The 15,765-nt window shown below is 42.6% G+C and overlaps 1 protein-coding gene across 3 annotated transcripts in view; it reads left to right on the top strand.

The window, feature by feature from the left end:
* SLC6A4 (solute carrier family 6 member 4) overlaps positions 1-15,765 on the top strand; it is a 42,537-nt gene that overhangs the window by 12,305 nt on the left and 14,467 nt on the right. For all 3 annotated transcript variants that reach the window (XM_073315661.2, XM_073315660.2, XM_078849272.1), the window contains exons 2-12: positions 830-1,422; positions 4,158-4,292; positions 5,271-5,490; positions 5,739-5,877; positions 7,269-7,403; positions 9,287-9,390; positions 10,799-10,926; positions 11,371-11,483; positions 12,625-12,756; positions 13,944-14,043; positions 14,406-14,506. In XM_073315661.2, coding sequence (XP_073171762.1) covers positions 972-1,422; positions 4,158-4,292; positions 5,271-5,490; positions 5,739-5,877; positions 7,269-7,403; positions 9,287-9,390; positions 10,799-10,926; positions 11,371-11,483; positions 12,625-12,756; positions 13,944-14,043; positions 14,406-14,506 — 1,758 coding nt within the window. In that variant the 5' untranslated portion in view covers positions 830-971. The remainder of the gene's footprint in view (positions 1-829; positions 1,423-4,157; positions 4,293-5,270; positions 5,491-5,738; positions 5,878-7,268; positions 7,404-9,286; positions 9,391-10,798; positions 10,927-11,370; positions 11,484-12,624; positions 12,757-13,943; positions 14,044-14,405; positions 14,507-15,765) is intronic.

Genomic DNA, 15,765 nt, shown 5'->3' with positions numbered 1-15,765 from the left:
AGGAAAATGCAGGCTGAATAGCCAGGAAATTCTGCCCCCAGTTGTGCAAGTCAGGATGACTCCTGAGGTCCCTTCCAACCCTGATATTCTATGATTCTATGATGGAGGCTCCTGATTGTGACACTGGTGTGGTTCTGCTGCACAAGGAGGTGATCGGAAATGGCAGGACCATGTTGGGCTGTGCCTCTCCAGGAATGCAGTGAACCCTGTAGGGCACATGTGCAGGATGAGTTAGGGAACAAGCTGGACTGGGGAACTGTCACTCCACAGAGCCTGCAGTCCTCTCCTCATCTCTCCCAAAGTGTGGAGGGTCACAAGTTGTTGGCTACATGCAGTGGCTCCACTCCTGTTCTGCAGCTGGAGGGAAAGGATTAGCCCCCGCCTTTCTTTTGACAGGTTTCAGAGTAGCAGCCGTGTTAGTCTGTATTCGCAAAAAGAAAAGGAGGACTTGTGGCACCTTAGAGACTAACCAATTTATTTGAGCATGAGCTTTCGTGAGCTACAGCTCACTTCATCGAATCCATCCGAATCTCTCTGTCTTCCATCCGATGAAGTGGGCTGTAGCTCACGAAAGCTCATGCTCAAATAAATTGGTTAGTCTCTAAGGTGCCACAAGTCCTCCTTTTCTTTTTGTGCCTTTCTTTGTGGTTCTCCTCAGTTTGAGACACTGTGACTGATCATAGGATTATTCCATAAATGATACTTATCTCTTGGGGGTGGCTTTATTTTAAAAGACTGTGTTTTATTCACCATACCTGTAGTAGCTATTCCTGTACAGCCACCAGCAAGCCTTGTAACAGAGTTCAACTCTTTTTCTGCTTCTTTGAAGCTGTGTTTTTCTGCAGTCCAGTGGACATAAAGACTAGAGAGTTTCTGGCAGCAGTGGGAAGACTGAGCAGCAACTTGACACAAGGGGATTCTGGTCCAGGTCACTCACAAATGGACAGCAGCACCATCTTTTAACCAGCAGAATGGAGAAGTCATCCAGCAATGAGAACCAGCCTCTGACTTCTAAGAAAGAGCTCTTGGACTGTACAGAAGGTGAAGATTGCAAAGAGAATGGACTCTTGGTCAAGAACCCTAAATCTGCCCTGCAGCTGGTCGAGGATGGGAATAAGGTCCACCCCAGCCAGGGAGACAAAGGGGAAGCAGGTCAGATCTCAAATGGCTACTCAGTGGTTCAGAACCCAGTTCCTTGTGATGGAATAGCAGATGGGGAAGATGTCCAGTGCATGGCCCCAGCAGCCACAACTACCACCACTTCCACCACTTGTGGGATGGAGGCTCAACCACAGCTGCTGGAGCCGGAGGAAAGAGAGACCTGGAGTAAAAAAATGGACTTTCTTCTCTCTGTCATTGGCTATGCAGTGGATCTGGGCAACATATGGCGATTTCCCTATATATGCTACCAAAATGGAGGAGGTCAGTGTTCAGCCCTATGTGCCATTCCTTAGAAGCTGTCTTCTTTGGGTATAAATGGGTCAATTCTATGGCTCAAGTTAAACCTATGAGACCAACAGTAAGCAACAATGGATTATGGAGCAAGAGGAACTGATTTATGAGTAGGGCCCTACCAAATTCCCGGTCCATTTTGATAATTTCACGGTCATAAGATTTTAAAAATAATAAATTTAATGATTTCAGCTATTTAAATCTGAAATTTCATGGTGTTGTAATTTTAGGGGTCCTGACCCATGAAGGAATTGTGGGGGGAGGGGGGAAGAGGGGGTTGCAAGGTTATTGTAGAGGGTGTTGCAGTACTGCTTTACTTACTTCTGTGCTGCTGCTGGCAGCGGCGCTGCCTTCAGAGCTGGGCAGCTGGAGAGCGGCGGCTGCTGGCCGGGAGCCCAGCTCTGAAGGCAGAGTTGCTGCCAGCAGCAGCGCAGAATTAAGGATGGCATTGTGTGGTGTTGCCACCCTTACTTCTGTGCTGTTGCCTACAGAGCTGGGCCCTCAGTCAGCAGCTGCCACTCTCCAGCCGCCCAGATCTGAAGGCAGCAGTGCAGAAGGGTGGCATGGTATTGCCACCTTTACTTCTGTGCTGCTGCTGGCAGGGTGCGGCCTTCAGAGCTAGGTGCCTGGCTAACAGCCCCCACTCGCTGGATGCCCAGATCTGAAGGCAGCCAGAAGTAAGGGTGGCAATACTGTGACCCCTCTGCAACTCCCTTTTGGGTCTGGCCCCTCAATTTGAGAAACACTGGTCTACCCTATGAAATCTGTATAGTATAGGATAAAAGCACACAAAAGACCAGATTTCAGGGGGGGAGACTAGATTTCACAGTGTTTTCATGGCCGTGAACTTGGTACAGCCCTATTTACGAGATAGATTAAAATAGCAAAATATGTCTAGAGTCAGATAAGGGTTGCTGGGACATATGCATCAACTAATAGATGAGGGCTATAAACACAGAGGTGGAAGAGGAATTATCTAGAATGATGCAAGATCCAGTATAGCTGGAAAGCATGAGATGAAAATAAGAAAAGGAAAATGTAGATTTAATATTAGGCAAAACATCCTGCCCTAAGATCAGTTGGACTATAGAACAGTCTCCCAAGGGAAGAGATAAGACCAATCCCCAGAAACATTTAAATTCAGACTAACCAATATACCAGAAAATGTCAGTGCTACAGGTGCTCAGTACAATCAAACAATGATTGTAACCAGTGAGTGTGCTGAAAAAGGGCCTATATCCCCTTAATGCATCTAGGCATTGCACCAGAGGAAGACATTATTTTATCTTTTGCCCCATCTTGCTGCTGCACCCATGGTAGCCAATAAAATCTTTGTGAATTCCCTGTATGTTTGGGTACAGAAGCCTGGGAATAGGAGTACTGTTGACTGTGCCTGCTAGGAGACAATCTTACAATAGTTCAGAACTTCATTCCACTGGACACTTAAGCCTTCCTTACAGCAGTGAGCATTACCTGTGGCACCTGAGAATTGGACTTTTAGCCATTTGTGATGCTCCAGCCTGATACACAGTAACTGAACTGCTTTGGTGCTTATGGCATTGACTTTCAACACAAGACAGTTGCCACACACAGTGGTGAGCAGTTACTTGCATGAGTAATCCTGTTGAAGATGATGGGACTAGTCATGTGAGTAACTGCTCACCAATGTGAGTAAAGGGGTCACAACCTGGCCCTTCAGGAACAAACCCACAAGTCTTGTTTTGTGTGACATTACAGAAAGTTTCACTGGACTGGCCTCTCAAGATCATGGGGTGTCAAGGTTCCTTCCACACTCTGAACGCTAGGGTACAGATGTGGGGACCTGCATGAAAACCTCCTAAGCTTACTTTCACCAGCGTTAGGTTAAAACTTCCCCAAGGTACAAACTATTTTACCCTTTTCCCTTGGACTTTCGTTGCCACCACCAAACGTTTAACCGGTTACTGGGAAAGAGTTGTTTGGAAACGTCTTTCCCCCCAAAATCCTCACTAAAACCTTGCACCCCCCTTCCTGGGGAAGGCTTGATAAAAATCCTCACCAATTTGCATAGGTGACCACAGACCCAAACCCTTGGATCTTAAGAACCATGAAAAAGCTTTCAGTTTCTCAAAAGAAGAATTTTAATAGAAGAAAAAGTAAAAAGAATCACCTCTGTAAAATCAGGATGGTAAATACCTTACAGGGTAATTAGATTCAAAACATAGAGAGTCCCTCTAGGCAAAACCTTAAGTTACAAAAAGACACAAAAACAGGAATATCCATTCCATTCAGCACAGCTTATTTCCTCAGCCATTTAAAGAAATCATAATCTAACGCATATCTAGCTAGATTACTTACTAAGTTCTAAGACTCCATTCCTGTTCTGTCCCCAGCAAAAGCATCACACAGACAGACACAGACCCTTTGTTTCTCCCTCCCCCCAGCTTTTGAAAGTATCTTGTCTGCTCATTGGTCATTTTGGTCAGGTGCCAGTGAGGTTATCCTAGCTTCTTAACCCTTTACAGGTGAAAGGGTTTTTCCTCTGGCCAGGAGGGATTTTAAAGGTTTTTACCCTTCCCTTTATATTTATGACACGGGGTCACATAGGTTTTACTGTCGTAGTTAAGTGCAGTGTGTATTGGATGTGGGGCTTGAAAAATTGTTCTTTATGAAGTACACCAGAAGTACTACAAGAAGTTACAGTCATGTCCTTTTCTTCCTTGCAGGAGCATTTCTCATCCCGTACACGATCATGGCCATCTTTGGAGGCATCCCCCTCTTTTACATGGAACTAGCTCTGGGACAGTACCACAGGAATGGGTGTATCTCAGTTTGGAGGAAAATTTGTCCTATTTTCAAAGGTAGTAAGGGGAACAGGCAGCTTACCATGATCCCTTAGGGTAACCGGCAGAGATTTTCTTTAAGGGTGGAACAATTACTGACAATAAGAGATAACATGAAGGGCTAATGTCAAGTGGTTTAGGGCCCACATTTAGGTTATGTAAGAAAAGCTTTCATGAAACCTGGAATTAATTACTTTTCTAAGTCATGTGCTTTTTAAAAAAGCAATGTCAAGTTGTTTTATATACATAAACATTGCCCTAATTGTTTTCCAATCCAAAGGATGCAGCCTCCTACTAGTGTCTGAAGACCAGGGAGTGAAACTGACTAGAAACAATCCACTGTACTTTCACTGACCCAAGCCAGAAAAAAAATACAAAATCATACAGAGAACATTATAAGGGTGAAAGTAAATTGAACTTTCAAAATTATTCCATTTTTAATATTTGAAATGGTATTAGAAACACGAGTTAGGAAAAATATTGCAAATTCTTTATTTTTATCCCAGAGATCTTTTAAACAAATTACCCTTCAGCTCCATTCCATTTCTCAGCCATCCTACTGGCAGTGATAATAGAGGATCTTTTATAGTTGCCTTTTACATGCTTGTTACCCTTGCTCCCAGTACCAGAGTTAGATTTGGTTTTGTTTTGCTTGGTTGGTTTGTTGTTTGGGGGTGTGGAGGATGAGGGAATACACATCACAGTCAAAATTCCAGAGATTGGGGCCTGAATCAGGCTAGCATTTACACGTTATGTTCAGAACCGGGATGCTTTTCTGAAGTGGGGCTTGGGCAAATCACCCCCACTTTCTGAAGTCCCCACAAAGTTCCAGAGCATTCTAAAAAAATATAAAGGGAGGCCGTGGTGTATGTTGTGCCCTCCTTTCTGGATGCCTCTGGCAGGTACTGATTTTAGTTCATGTGGATTACCCACTCCTCCTTTCACTGGACCCAGCCTTCACATTTCCACTCACATAACTGCTTTCTGCCTTACCAGGAATTGGCTTTACTATCTGCATAATAGCTCTCTACATAGCCTCTTACTACAATACCATCATGGCTTGGGCCCTCTACTACCTCATTTCATCCTTCACGGTGGAGCTGCCATGGATCAGCTGCAAAAATGCTTGGAACACCGGCAACTGCACCAACTACTTCATCAATGCCAGCATTACCTGGACCCCACACTCCATCTCCCCTGCAGAAGAATTTTATACGTAAGTGCATGTAAGTGGAGACACGATATCAGAAAGAGGGGTAGAAAATGCAGCAGGCTTTTCTTTAGAGGGTAACCCAGGTATTTATCAATCACATGGGTTTTTAAAAACGGTCTAAGGATTAAAATGCATGCAGTTGTGGTTATGTGTAGGATGGGGGTGTCTTTTATCTCTCATGATTTAGAGCCTAAGCACTCTCTGTATTTATTACACAAACATCAACAATGTGCTTTTCTCTCCTGTTTTAGCCGCCACGTTCTACAGGTGCAAAGATCCAAAGGGCTGGATGATCTGGGAGGCATTAGCTGGCAATTGACCCTCTGCTTATTGTTGATTTTCACTATTGTGTACTTCAGCATCTGGAAAGGGGTCAAAACATCTGGCAAGGTGAATGCAAAAGCAAGAGGAAGTTGCTTGATATAGCGTAATTTCTGCCACATGTCTGGAGCAGCCTATTAACATGAGAGAAAGTAAGCTTAGAATTGTCTTCAGGACAGGGACTGCAAATTCACATACATGTGAATAGTGAGTGCTACCGTAATCCATATAATACATGCTAACAGCATGTTGGGTTGCTGTGCTGCAGATAAAGATCATCCTACCCAGAGGATCAGAACGGGTGTGGAGGTTGACCTCTGATTACTGCTCTGTTGAGCCTCAGTTCCATTGTTTCTTTTTCTACAGATGGGCCTTGCTGTCTGCTGTCAGAGCAAGCCATGTTACCAAAATAGGGCTGCTTAATACACATTCATTTTCAAATAATGAGTAATAATAAATCTTTCCACTGACAGAGAACCTCCTGTGTGAGGACCTCAGATCACCTTACAAAGATTAGTGTTAAAAGAAAAGGAGTACTTGTGGCACCTTAGAGACTAGTGTTGTTATTCCCATTTTACAGAAGGGGAAACTTAAGTGCAGAAAGCTTAAGACCAATGTTTTCAGAAGGGTCAGCTAATTCTGCATGCTCTCATTTCTGAATGCCCAATTGGAGACAGTTAGGGCCTGACTTTCAGGGGTGCTGAGCTTGGCATTTTCAAATCTCCTCATCTGGAGTTGTGAGCACTCAGCAGCTCTGAAAATCTGGGCCTAAGGGTCTCAGGTTAGGCACCCAACATTTGTGGACACTGCTCAAAATTCTGGCTGCAGTGACTTACTCAAGGTTGGACAATTATTGAGCAGCAGAGCTGGAAATGGATTGTAGGAGTCTGATTCCCATTCCTTGCTCAAACCACTAAACAAGGGTAGTCCCTTTTCAGATGAAAAAAGGCAGTGGTCCGTGCACACAGATGGTATCAAATTAGGCAACTCGTCTATCTTTTGACTACAGCTACAGCAAACCTGGATTCAGAAGCTGGAGCTGACTGCCTTTGAGAGGAGAATGTATAACTATTGGTGGGGCAGTCAGACCTATGGTGTTGAATAAACTAGCTTACACACCATAAATAGTGACCTGGATGGCATTAAGGAAGACAACGTGACCTAGTTGTTAAGAGGAGGGGAGTAGGAGTCTGGGCTCCTGGGTTCTAATTCTTAGCTCTGCTACTGATTCACTGCAGGATGTTGGGCAAGTCATCTAATTACTCTGTGCTATATTTGCTCCTTCATTTAAAGTATAGTAATACATTATTGCCTTTGTAAAGCACTTTGACAACTTTGAATGAAAGGTGTTATAAGTCTAAATATTACTGTTCATTCGACATTGTTACCATTATCATCACTTAGCTGTTTCCCTCAATCAGTACCCATGGCAAACACGGTCTTAATGTTTTCTCTAACAGGTGGTGTGGGTGACTGCCACGTTCCCTTACATCATACTCTTTATCCTGTTAGTACGAGGGGCCACATTGCCTGGAGCCTGGAGGGGGGTTGTCTTCTACCTGAAGCCTGACTGGCAGAAACTCCTGGCCACTGAGGTAAGGAACTTGTTGTAAAGTGGCAATTGATTTCAGCCTGTAAACTTGTATACTTAAATCTCTCCTTTTCAGAACAAGGCTACTGTCAGCATAGTAATAGGTGCCTATGGATTCTGAAGATTAACTCCAATTCTTTTAAATCTTTGTAAAAAGTTTTTTGCAGTTGTAACAATTATGCAAGATAGAGATAACCAAGCTGTTACTGCTTCTGGTCTTACTCTGCTAGCTAACCTTAATCTAAACTAGTGGATACCCTGTAGCTCTGCTGACTGCTGGATGACCAGCAGATGTTGGAATGGGCTAAATCACCTTTAATGGAGTCCACTATCAGGTGGCTGGACTCACTGCCTGGATTTCGGAATTGTGAATATTGCCACCATCGAAAAAACTCAAGCCATCGGCCCTGTGTCAAGCTGTGGCAGATGAGCCCGAAGAGATCCTCCTTTCCAGACAAGTGGTGCTTGACTCAGGTGGAAATCTCCCACGTACTCCATGCAGACATAGACAGCAGGAAGACTATCAGACTCAACACACTAAGCTTGATGAAGTGATGACAGCTGGGCAGGTGTGAATGTGTGGGGAGAGGGAATACACCACACAGTCCTACAAATACTACCAACTTTAGGAGAGAGAGCAGGTATGGGGATGAGACCATAATAAAACAAAACAACATGTCAACCCAGTGTCTGATTTAGATTTGAACCCGTGTGGAAGAGGCAATCAGTCCATCAGGCTGCTGACTGTGTTTGCTTCGCTACAAGTGAAAGTCGCTAATGGGGAGGGAGATGGAAAAAACCCAAAGCAATAAATACAACAAATACAAAGATTAAAAACTCTAATGTCTGTGAGTCTGCAGCTACCCAGCTGATATGGAGAGTTTTCAATGAAGAGGAAATGAAGAGATAAAGCATCATCTCCAATAAGGAACCACGTCTTCCTAAAAGCAATAAAGGACATTGGTATTGTATTGAATATATCTGAAGTGAGGACAGCAGATTGCAATCTGTGCGCCAGCTGGCATCAGAGCTCTATCCAGGGGAGGTGCAGGCTAGTCACATAGAAGGAGTATGTTAGAAATGAGCTGCAGTGAACTCTATGTTGCAATCAAGAGGGAATAAAGGAACCAGGACTTTTCCTTTCAGGGATGGAACAGAGATCAACAGTTTGGAGATGCCACTCAGTAAGACTCCGGCCAGTGTAGCACAGTGTTTTTGTAACCAGGTCATCACACTTTTATTGGACATGGCTACAAAATGGTTGAGTTGTGTTCACACAGCTGGAGTTGCACCCACACCACCAAATGTATTTGGATCAATCCAGGGAGCAATCACACAGTGCTTTAGCCCAGAGGACATGCGCCCAGACACACACAGGAGGCAATGCACTCCAGCTGTCCTTCTGCACAGAGACCCTGGAGGAAGGAAGACAGGCCAAACCCATTACAAAGGCACAGTTACAATGCAAAAACAATGTGCTACAGGAAGACTGCCATTTGTCAGCCTAGGATACTGTCAAGGGTGAAACACTGATAGCTGGCACAGTTACTGAATATTTACTGTGTTGTGTATAGAAATGTGGTAGCATTTCACCTATGGTGACCTTCTCGAAGGATAAATCCTAACTATGCCACGAGTGAAAATAAGTATGATGGCCTCACTGTGCTGGGTATTTGCCTCTGTCATAGAACTACAAAAGTATTTGTCACACTTCAGCACAAAATCTTTGATCCATGTAACAAGCTCTTAATAAAATATTTGTTAAGATAGGACTAGACTATATACAGGCTGTTGAATCTAATTCGTAGCACCAGTGGACTGTAGAGTGGCATTTGCTCTATGTTTAACACCATCTTTTCTTGATCCTCTGCCTCTTACGTTTTTCAGGTCTGGGTGGATGCTGCAGCTCAGATTTTCTTCTCTCTAGGTCCAGGTTTTGGGGTCCTACTAGCTTTTGCCAGCTACAACAAATTCCACAACAACTGCTACCAGTGAGTTCCACCTCAGTGTAAGAAATAGTCAATAAAAGGACAGTGTTAGAATGTAAACAGTTTATGTATTTTTTAAAAAAATGAGAAATGTAACGCTGGTGAAAGTTGCCAGGTTGTCAGTCCTGTAGGGTGAATTCTATCTGCAGAACAGGTACATTCCCTTTAGCATCAGCGCAATCTTCCCTCACATCACATCCAGCCAATGTGCCTCGCTTCAAGGCAAGTTGGGAGTTTGCTTTCCATGTCTACTCAATTATTATTATTTATTATTGTCTTGTGGCAGCACCCAGGAGCCCCAGTTGCGGACCAGGACCCTCTTGTGGTAGGCTCTGTACAAATATGGAACAAAAAGATGGTCCCTCCCCAAACAGTTTATAACCCATGTAATTCTTGATCTCTGCTGAAACTGCCCATAAGGGGGCCAATTACTTGTAGAGGTGAGGCTGTGATGCGGACACCTGTCCAATAGGATCTGGACTAAATCCACCCCTGAACAACCATCAGATTGTAACAGTATTTAGTTACTGCAGTTTAGATCAGCTATAACTTGGTAAAGGGCTCTGTGGGTTGTTTCCTTATTTTCTTAAGGATGTTTATTATGTCCTGTGAAATGAAACCTGCAAATCATCATTCTCTCTAAAGCTATTACTATATCATTCTGAATCCAGTATTAATTAGATTGGTGTGATGTGTCTGGTATGCAGCCAAACAGACAGCCGAACAGATGTTGAATGAAATGTCTGAAGTTCTTCCTTAGACCTATAAGACACAACAATTCAAAACTCTATCCAAAAGAGAGCCAATATATCAACAGACAAATCAGTAGTGCCCCAGTTTGCTGGGCATAAAGGAGAGACATACCTTGTCTCATTCCAAGACAAAACAGGACATCAACAGGGCTGGGGTACAACCTTTAGATGTCCTTTAGAGATTCAGGCTGCATCATACTGGTAAATGGATACTATCAATGGATCTGGGAGCATGGTCTGTGATAATCTCAAAATGTTTTAAAACTACCAGTACCTATCAGTCCAACGATCATTTCACCAGTGAAATGCAGCTGCCTTTGGGGCAAAACATAGCAGACAGGTGGACAAACGGGAGAGCAGGAGAAAATGTAGCTAAAGACACCAAGGCAAAGCCTTACTACCCTTCTGAAAAATGCTATGTGATTTTTAGCATCCATGCAAAGACAGAACCTTAATTTTCCTAAGGTCTTTCCCAACAGACTCTCACATATTAAAATATATGAATGAATATTTATATACCCTGGAAAGTTGAAGGGCTGTATTGAAACGTGCTCCCAGGTGGTCTAGATAGTTCAAAATCAATACTGTGCCTTCTGGCAATACACCATTCTTTCTGGCAGATGTTCGCTCTCTGAGATTCATTGGGTTTTCTCTTCCAGGGATGCACTGGTTACCAGTACTGTGAACTGCATGACTAGTTTTGTGTCTGGATTTGTCATTTTCACTGTGCTTGGATATATGGCTGAAATGAGGAATGAAGAGGTGTCGGAGGTTGCTAAAGATACTGGTAGGGGAACTTATTCTATTGCTGTCTTAAATTTCCTCTGAAGTTTCGATAGAACTTGTTTGATTACATTCCAGATGGGGAGATATTCTTACCACACAAACATGACCATGTAATCCATTTAAAATTCAGGATCAGGGGAAAGACCCTGGCCTGGACAAACACTCCAAACTGCACAAAATGTTTTGTATATACTATGATTAATCATACTGCTTTATGACTATCATAAAACAGTGAGCAGCATACGGTGTGCTACACAGCTCCAAAATGGTTCTACGAAGATAAAAGAATGTAGAAATCATGTTATATGTCACCTAGTGACCCTTACTGTGACTACACTTGGTAACACTCCCCTGTGGACAAAGGCATTTCCAGGTGTGAGTGAAATGGTCCCTCTTTTTCAGAGCAGAAGGAAAAATAACCACCTGTTCTCCCTCTTGGTACCAGGGCCCAGCCTTCTCTTCATTACCTACGCAGAGGCCATTGCAAACATGCCTGCTTCGACCTTTTTTGCCATCATATTTTTCTTGATGTTACTCACTCTGGGATTAGACAGCACGGTGAGTGGGTATCATTAGTGAGAGGGGCCCTGAATGGATGGATGAAGTTAAGCATTTGGAATTATTCCAGCATGTTCCAAAATAAATCTGCAGAATTAAACGTAAACTCTTCTTTTGATAATAGAGCAACTATACTAATACGCTGAGGTCCTTGGATGAAGGGTGCTAAATAAGTGCAAAATGCATTGCAAACATTCGTTAATCTTCATAACCCCTGGGTCACAAAATAGTATTTATTATCCCTATTTCAAAGTTGGGGACACTGAGGCACAACACGATTAAATGATTTGCCCAGTCACACAGTAAGTCAATGGCAAAGCTGGGAACAGAACCCAGAATATTCAACTTCTAGAACCCTGCTTTTAACCAGCAGGTGATGTCCTCTCTCTTCTTGTACATTGGAAGCATTTAATTACCTGTCAACATGCAAGTCAGTGACATGTTTCTGGGATTTTTCACAGGTAACAGGATTTAGAAGGTGGGAACAGAAGGTGGATTTCTCAAAGTGGGGCACAGTGCTATAAAGATTTTGCTACGAGCCACATAGTTATTGCAAATTAAGGACCAAATTCAATCCAAAATCAACTCCATTGACTTCATAGTCTTAGCTATAATGAGCCATTTACTTATTGTTATTTATTATTTGTAATATGGTAGTTCCCGTTATGTGTTAGGCACTTCCCACACATATGAGACAAAATCCCTGTCCTAAAGAGATCAAGGTCTCTGAAGACATGATGGAGATGTTTCCAGAGCAGTCACCTCAAGCCTATCACACTCAGATACATGCCAAAAGTTCATTGTCCTAATTGTATCTTATGGTATGTCCACACTTAAAACACTATAGCAGCACAGCTATAGTGCTTCAGTATAGACACTCACTACAGTGAGCCGAGGGGTTCTCCCATTGCTGCGGGTAATCCATCTCCCCAACAGGTGGTAGCTAGGTTGACAGAAGCACTGGCTAGGGTTAGGTTGACATAGTTCTGGCTTTCAGAGGCTGTGGATTTTTCAAATGTCTGAGAGATGCAGCTACGTCAATGTACGTTTTCATTGTCCAGCAGTTGTGGGGTGTGTGTGGGGAATGCAGGGTAGGAAGGATGCTTTCTTTTTTTCTATGACTCTTTGCTGTGCTTTTCAGTTTGCAGGTCTGGAGGGGGTGATCACTGCAGTGCTGGATGAATTTCCACATGTCTGGGGCAAGCGCAGGGAATGGTTTGTCCTTGGTCTGATCATTGCTTGCTTCCTGGGGTCATTAACAACTCTGACATTTGTAAGTACCTCACCCAACATTGTGAACCTTGCTTATTGGCAGTCGGCTCTAGCTGATATCTGCAGGAGGGAAGTGTTTCCCAAACAGAATCTCAAGGAGTCTCATCAAATATGTGAAATCCTATTAGTCCAGTTGAGAGGAGTTGTTTTCCTTATAGGGTTGGAGACTGTCGGTGGAATGAATGTGAGCAGTCGTGCTCATGAAGGAATCTGACAATGTTGTAACTTGACAAAGTTTCAGTGTACAGTACATAATAAACCACACAAATACTGCTCAGACTGGTACTATACCACGACGCAGTTCATTCCAGCTGATTAACCGTTCAAACCTTCACCCAAAATCCCAGCTTTTACAAAATTAAAAATTATCAGTTTAATTTTCAAAGGGTTAGAAATAAATTTCAAATCAAGAAAAGGATGGATACAAAATCCAGTTCTAGAAACTACCATAAATGGAATTTAGTGAACTGGAGTCCAGAAGCTCCTGGCACTGGATAATGGCTCATATGTGAATCTACAGCACTTACATATTCCTTCTTTCATACATGCCAAATATTGTCCTAAGTTACACCTATGCAACCTCTGTCTAGTCACTGGGGTTTCATTGCTGTAACAGGAGAACAAATTGGTCAGCTTTTGTAAAAGATGTGGGGGAAAAATTCACTGGCTTTTACATTCCACTGTTTGTTTTATGAGAAATTCCCTCCTGGTTTAAAGCATTTACAAGGAGCCAGGTTCCTGTAGAACACACAACTCTCTTTTCTTGTAGCTGAGTCCAGATCCAGGAGGAAAGAATAGAACGTAATGCTGCCTTTGTTTCCTGCTCAGTAACTAATGCTCAGGGACAGAGAAGGAAGTTGCCATCAAAGGAGGGCACAGAAAAGCACAGATCCCATCGGATTAGCTCATTAAAATCCAAACTAGAAATGTGTGCCGCTTCCCTTTCAGTTTTTCTGCATGTCCGTTCTATTGGCAAAGGATGATCACAGGAAGTTAAAGCAAGAGTACTGGACAAGTCATTAGTACTGTCAAGTATTACTCAAGGCCAGAGCAGGCAGCAAGTGATGGGATAGAGTGAATTTTGCACGGGTGAATGCTCTCTTTCCAAATGAGGAGAGTATATGACTAGTAGTACAAAACTTCTATTCTGGTGATTTTGGCTAATCAGTACCACAATCTCTTCTCTAGGGTGGTGCATACGTAGTGAAGCTGTTTGAAGAATATGCTACAGGCCCTGCTGTCCTAACAGTGGTGTTTCTGGAATCCATTGCGGTGGCCTGGTTCTATGGTAAGATTGTTCCTGCACTTACAACCCATGCCGACCAGACTCCCGGGCATTTGCCGAATAGTATTTCCGCCAGCTTTGTGGACAGGGGTACTGATGTCACATAGAAAAAGCAATTTACAGATTACTTAATCGGAAAACAATGTTACCAATTACTTTGTCATGTAAGCATAGTACAATCTTGATCTCCAAATGGGTTGGGAAACACTGAATGACTTTGGATAATGGAGGTTTCTGTGTAATGAAAAGGTTGCAGGGACACGACCACACTGTTTTCTGGTGGATGCTAAATGCATTTCCTCGTTATATCAACGTTTGAATAACCTTTTTCTCCATGTCCCTCTACCATCCATTTATTTTCACAGGCATCAACCAGTTTTGCAGTGACATGAAGGAAATGCTGGGCTTCACTCCAGGCTGGTACTGGCGACTCTGCTGGGTAGCAATCAGCCCCATCTTTCTTTTGGTGAGTTCATCTTCCCAGCCCAAGACAGTCAGTTTACTAGTGTAATATCTTAGAGTTCCAGATATGGGATTTTCATTTACATAATATTCACGTTCTACTCTCTAATGCCAGCTTTTGGAAGCCAACAATCTTAAATCAGTGAGACTAATCTGATAAAAGCAGCTAGGATTAGTTAGTAGATCAACACTGAGTTTGTTTGGTTTTTTTTTTTTTTTTTGTTACTTAGATAAACAATGATGATATTGGAAAACTTTAATAACCTGCAACACAGGACAAGGCTAATTTGATCTTTGCTGCTTTAGATTTATGTCAGTGAAGTAAAATAGTAAAAGGATGCTGATAAAAAGCACAGAAAAAAGAGAAGTTAAGATAACAGATTTACAAGCTGTTTGATCAGCCACTGCCTGGCAACTTTAGAATACACCTACCCAAACTCTACATCACCAGAGAGCATCCTTCATAATCAGCAACTGGTGCCAGTATCCCCACAGCTGACTTGGCAAAGTTATTACTAACATTTTTAAACAAAGCCTTCATTCCCTGTTCCAAAATTAGTTCACCCTGTCTTTTATTGTTGCTTGGCTTGGATGCAAGGAGAGTAAGTCAAGATGGAGGTTTATGGAGGCAAACAACACTGCTGGGATGATTAATGTGTGTTTAACTGTTTTCCATTTTATTACCTGTAGACAAAGGAGTAAAAAAAAAAGCTATAAATAGATGTTTCACCACAAAAATAATTTATACACTACTGTCCTGTCCATGATCCTGAAACAATAAAACTAAATTACATGAAGAGCCATATACTTTCAGTGATGTGGTTACTAGGCAAAATTGATATTTACGGTCTCTATGGAAACTAAAACAAGAAAAACCCAGACGTAGGTTTGGTGGCTCTCTTTGGTAATTTTAAACATCTAGTGCCGGGTATCCTCTGATGTAATTCTGTGAAAACTAAGTTAGGATGCTTCCCAAAACAGTCACTAACATTAATTTTGCAATGTACCAGTTTAATACTTCAGCACCTTAGGTTTGACTTCAATGAGAACTGGAAGCACTGAGCATCTCACAGGGTCGGATCCAATAAGCTTTAGCATAAAACTGGAACGTTGCCATTTTAGTATTAGAGTAAGAAGAAAAACATAAATCCAAGAACTATCGATTTCTACAAGTCAATCTGAGGTATCAGGGATCAAACCACAATGATTTCTGGCCTATAATCAACACAAAAGCTGGTAAGTAATCTCTCAATCATACAGCAT

The sequence above is a fragment of the Lepidochelys kempii genome, chromosome 17, assembly GCF_965140285.1.
Source record: "Lepidochelys kempii isolate rLepKem1 chromosome 17, rLepKem1.hap1, whole genome shotgun sequence".
Taxonomy (NCBI): Eukaryota; Metazoa; Chordata; order Testudines; family Cheloniidae; genus Lepidochelys; species Lepidochelys kempii.
This window is presented reverse-complemented; position numbering and strand designations above follow the sequence as displayed.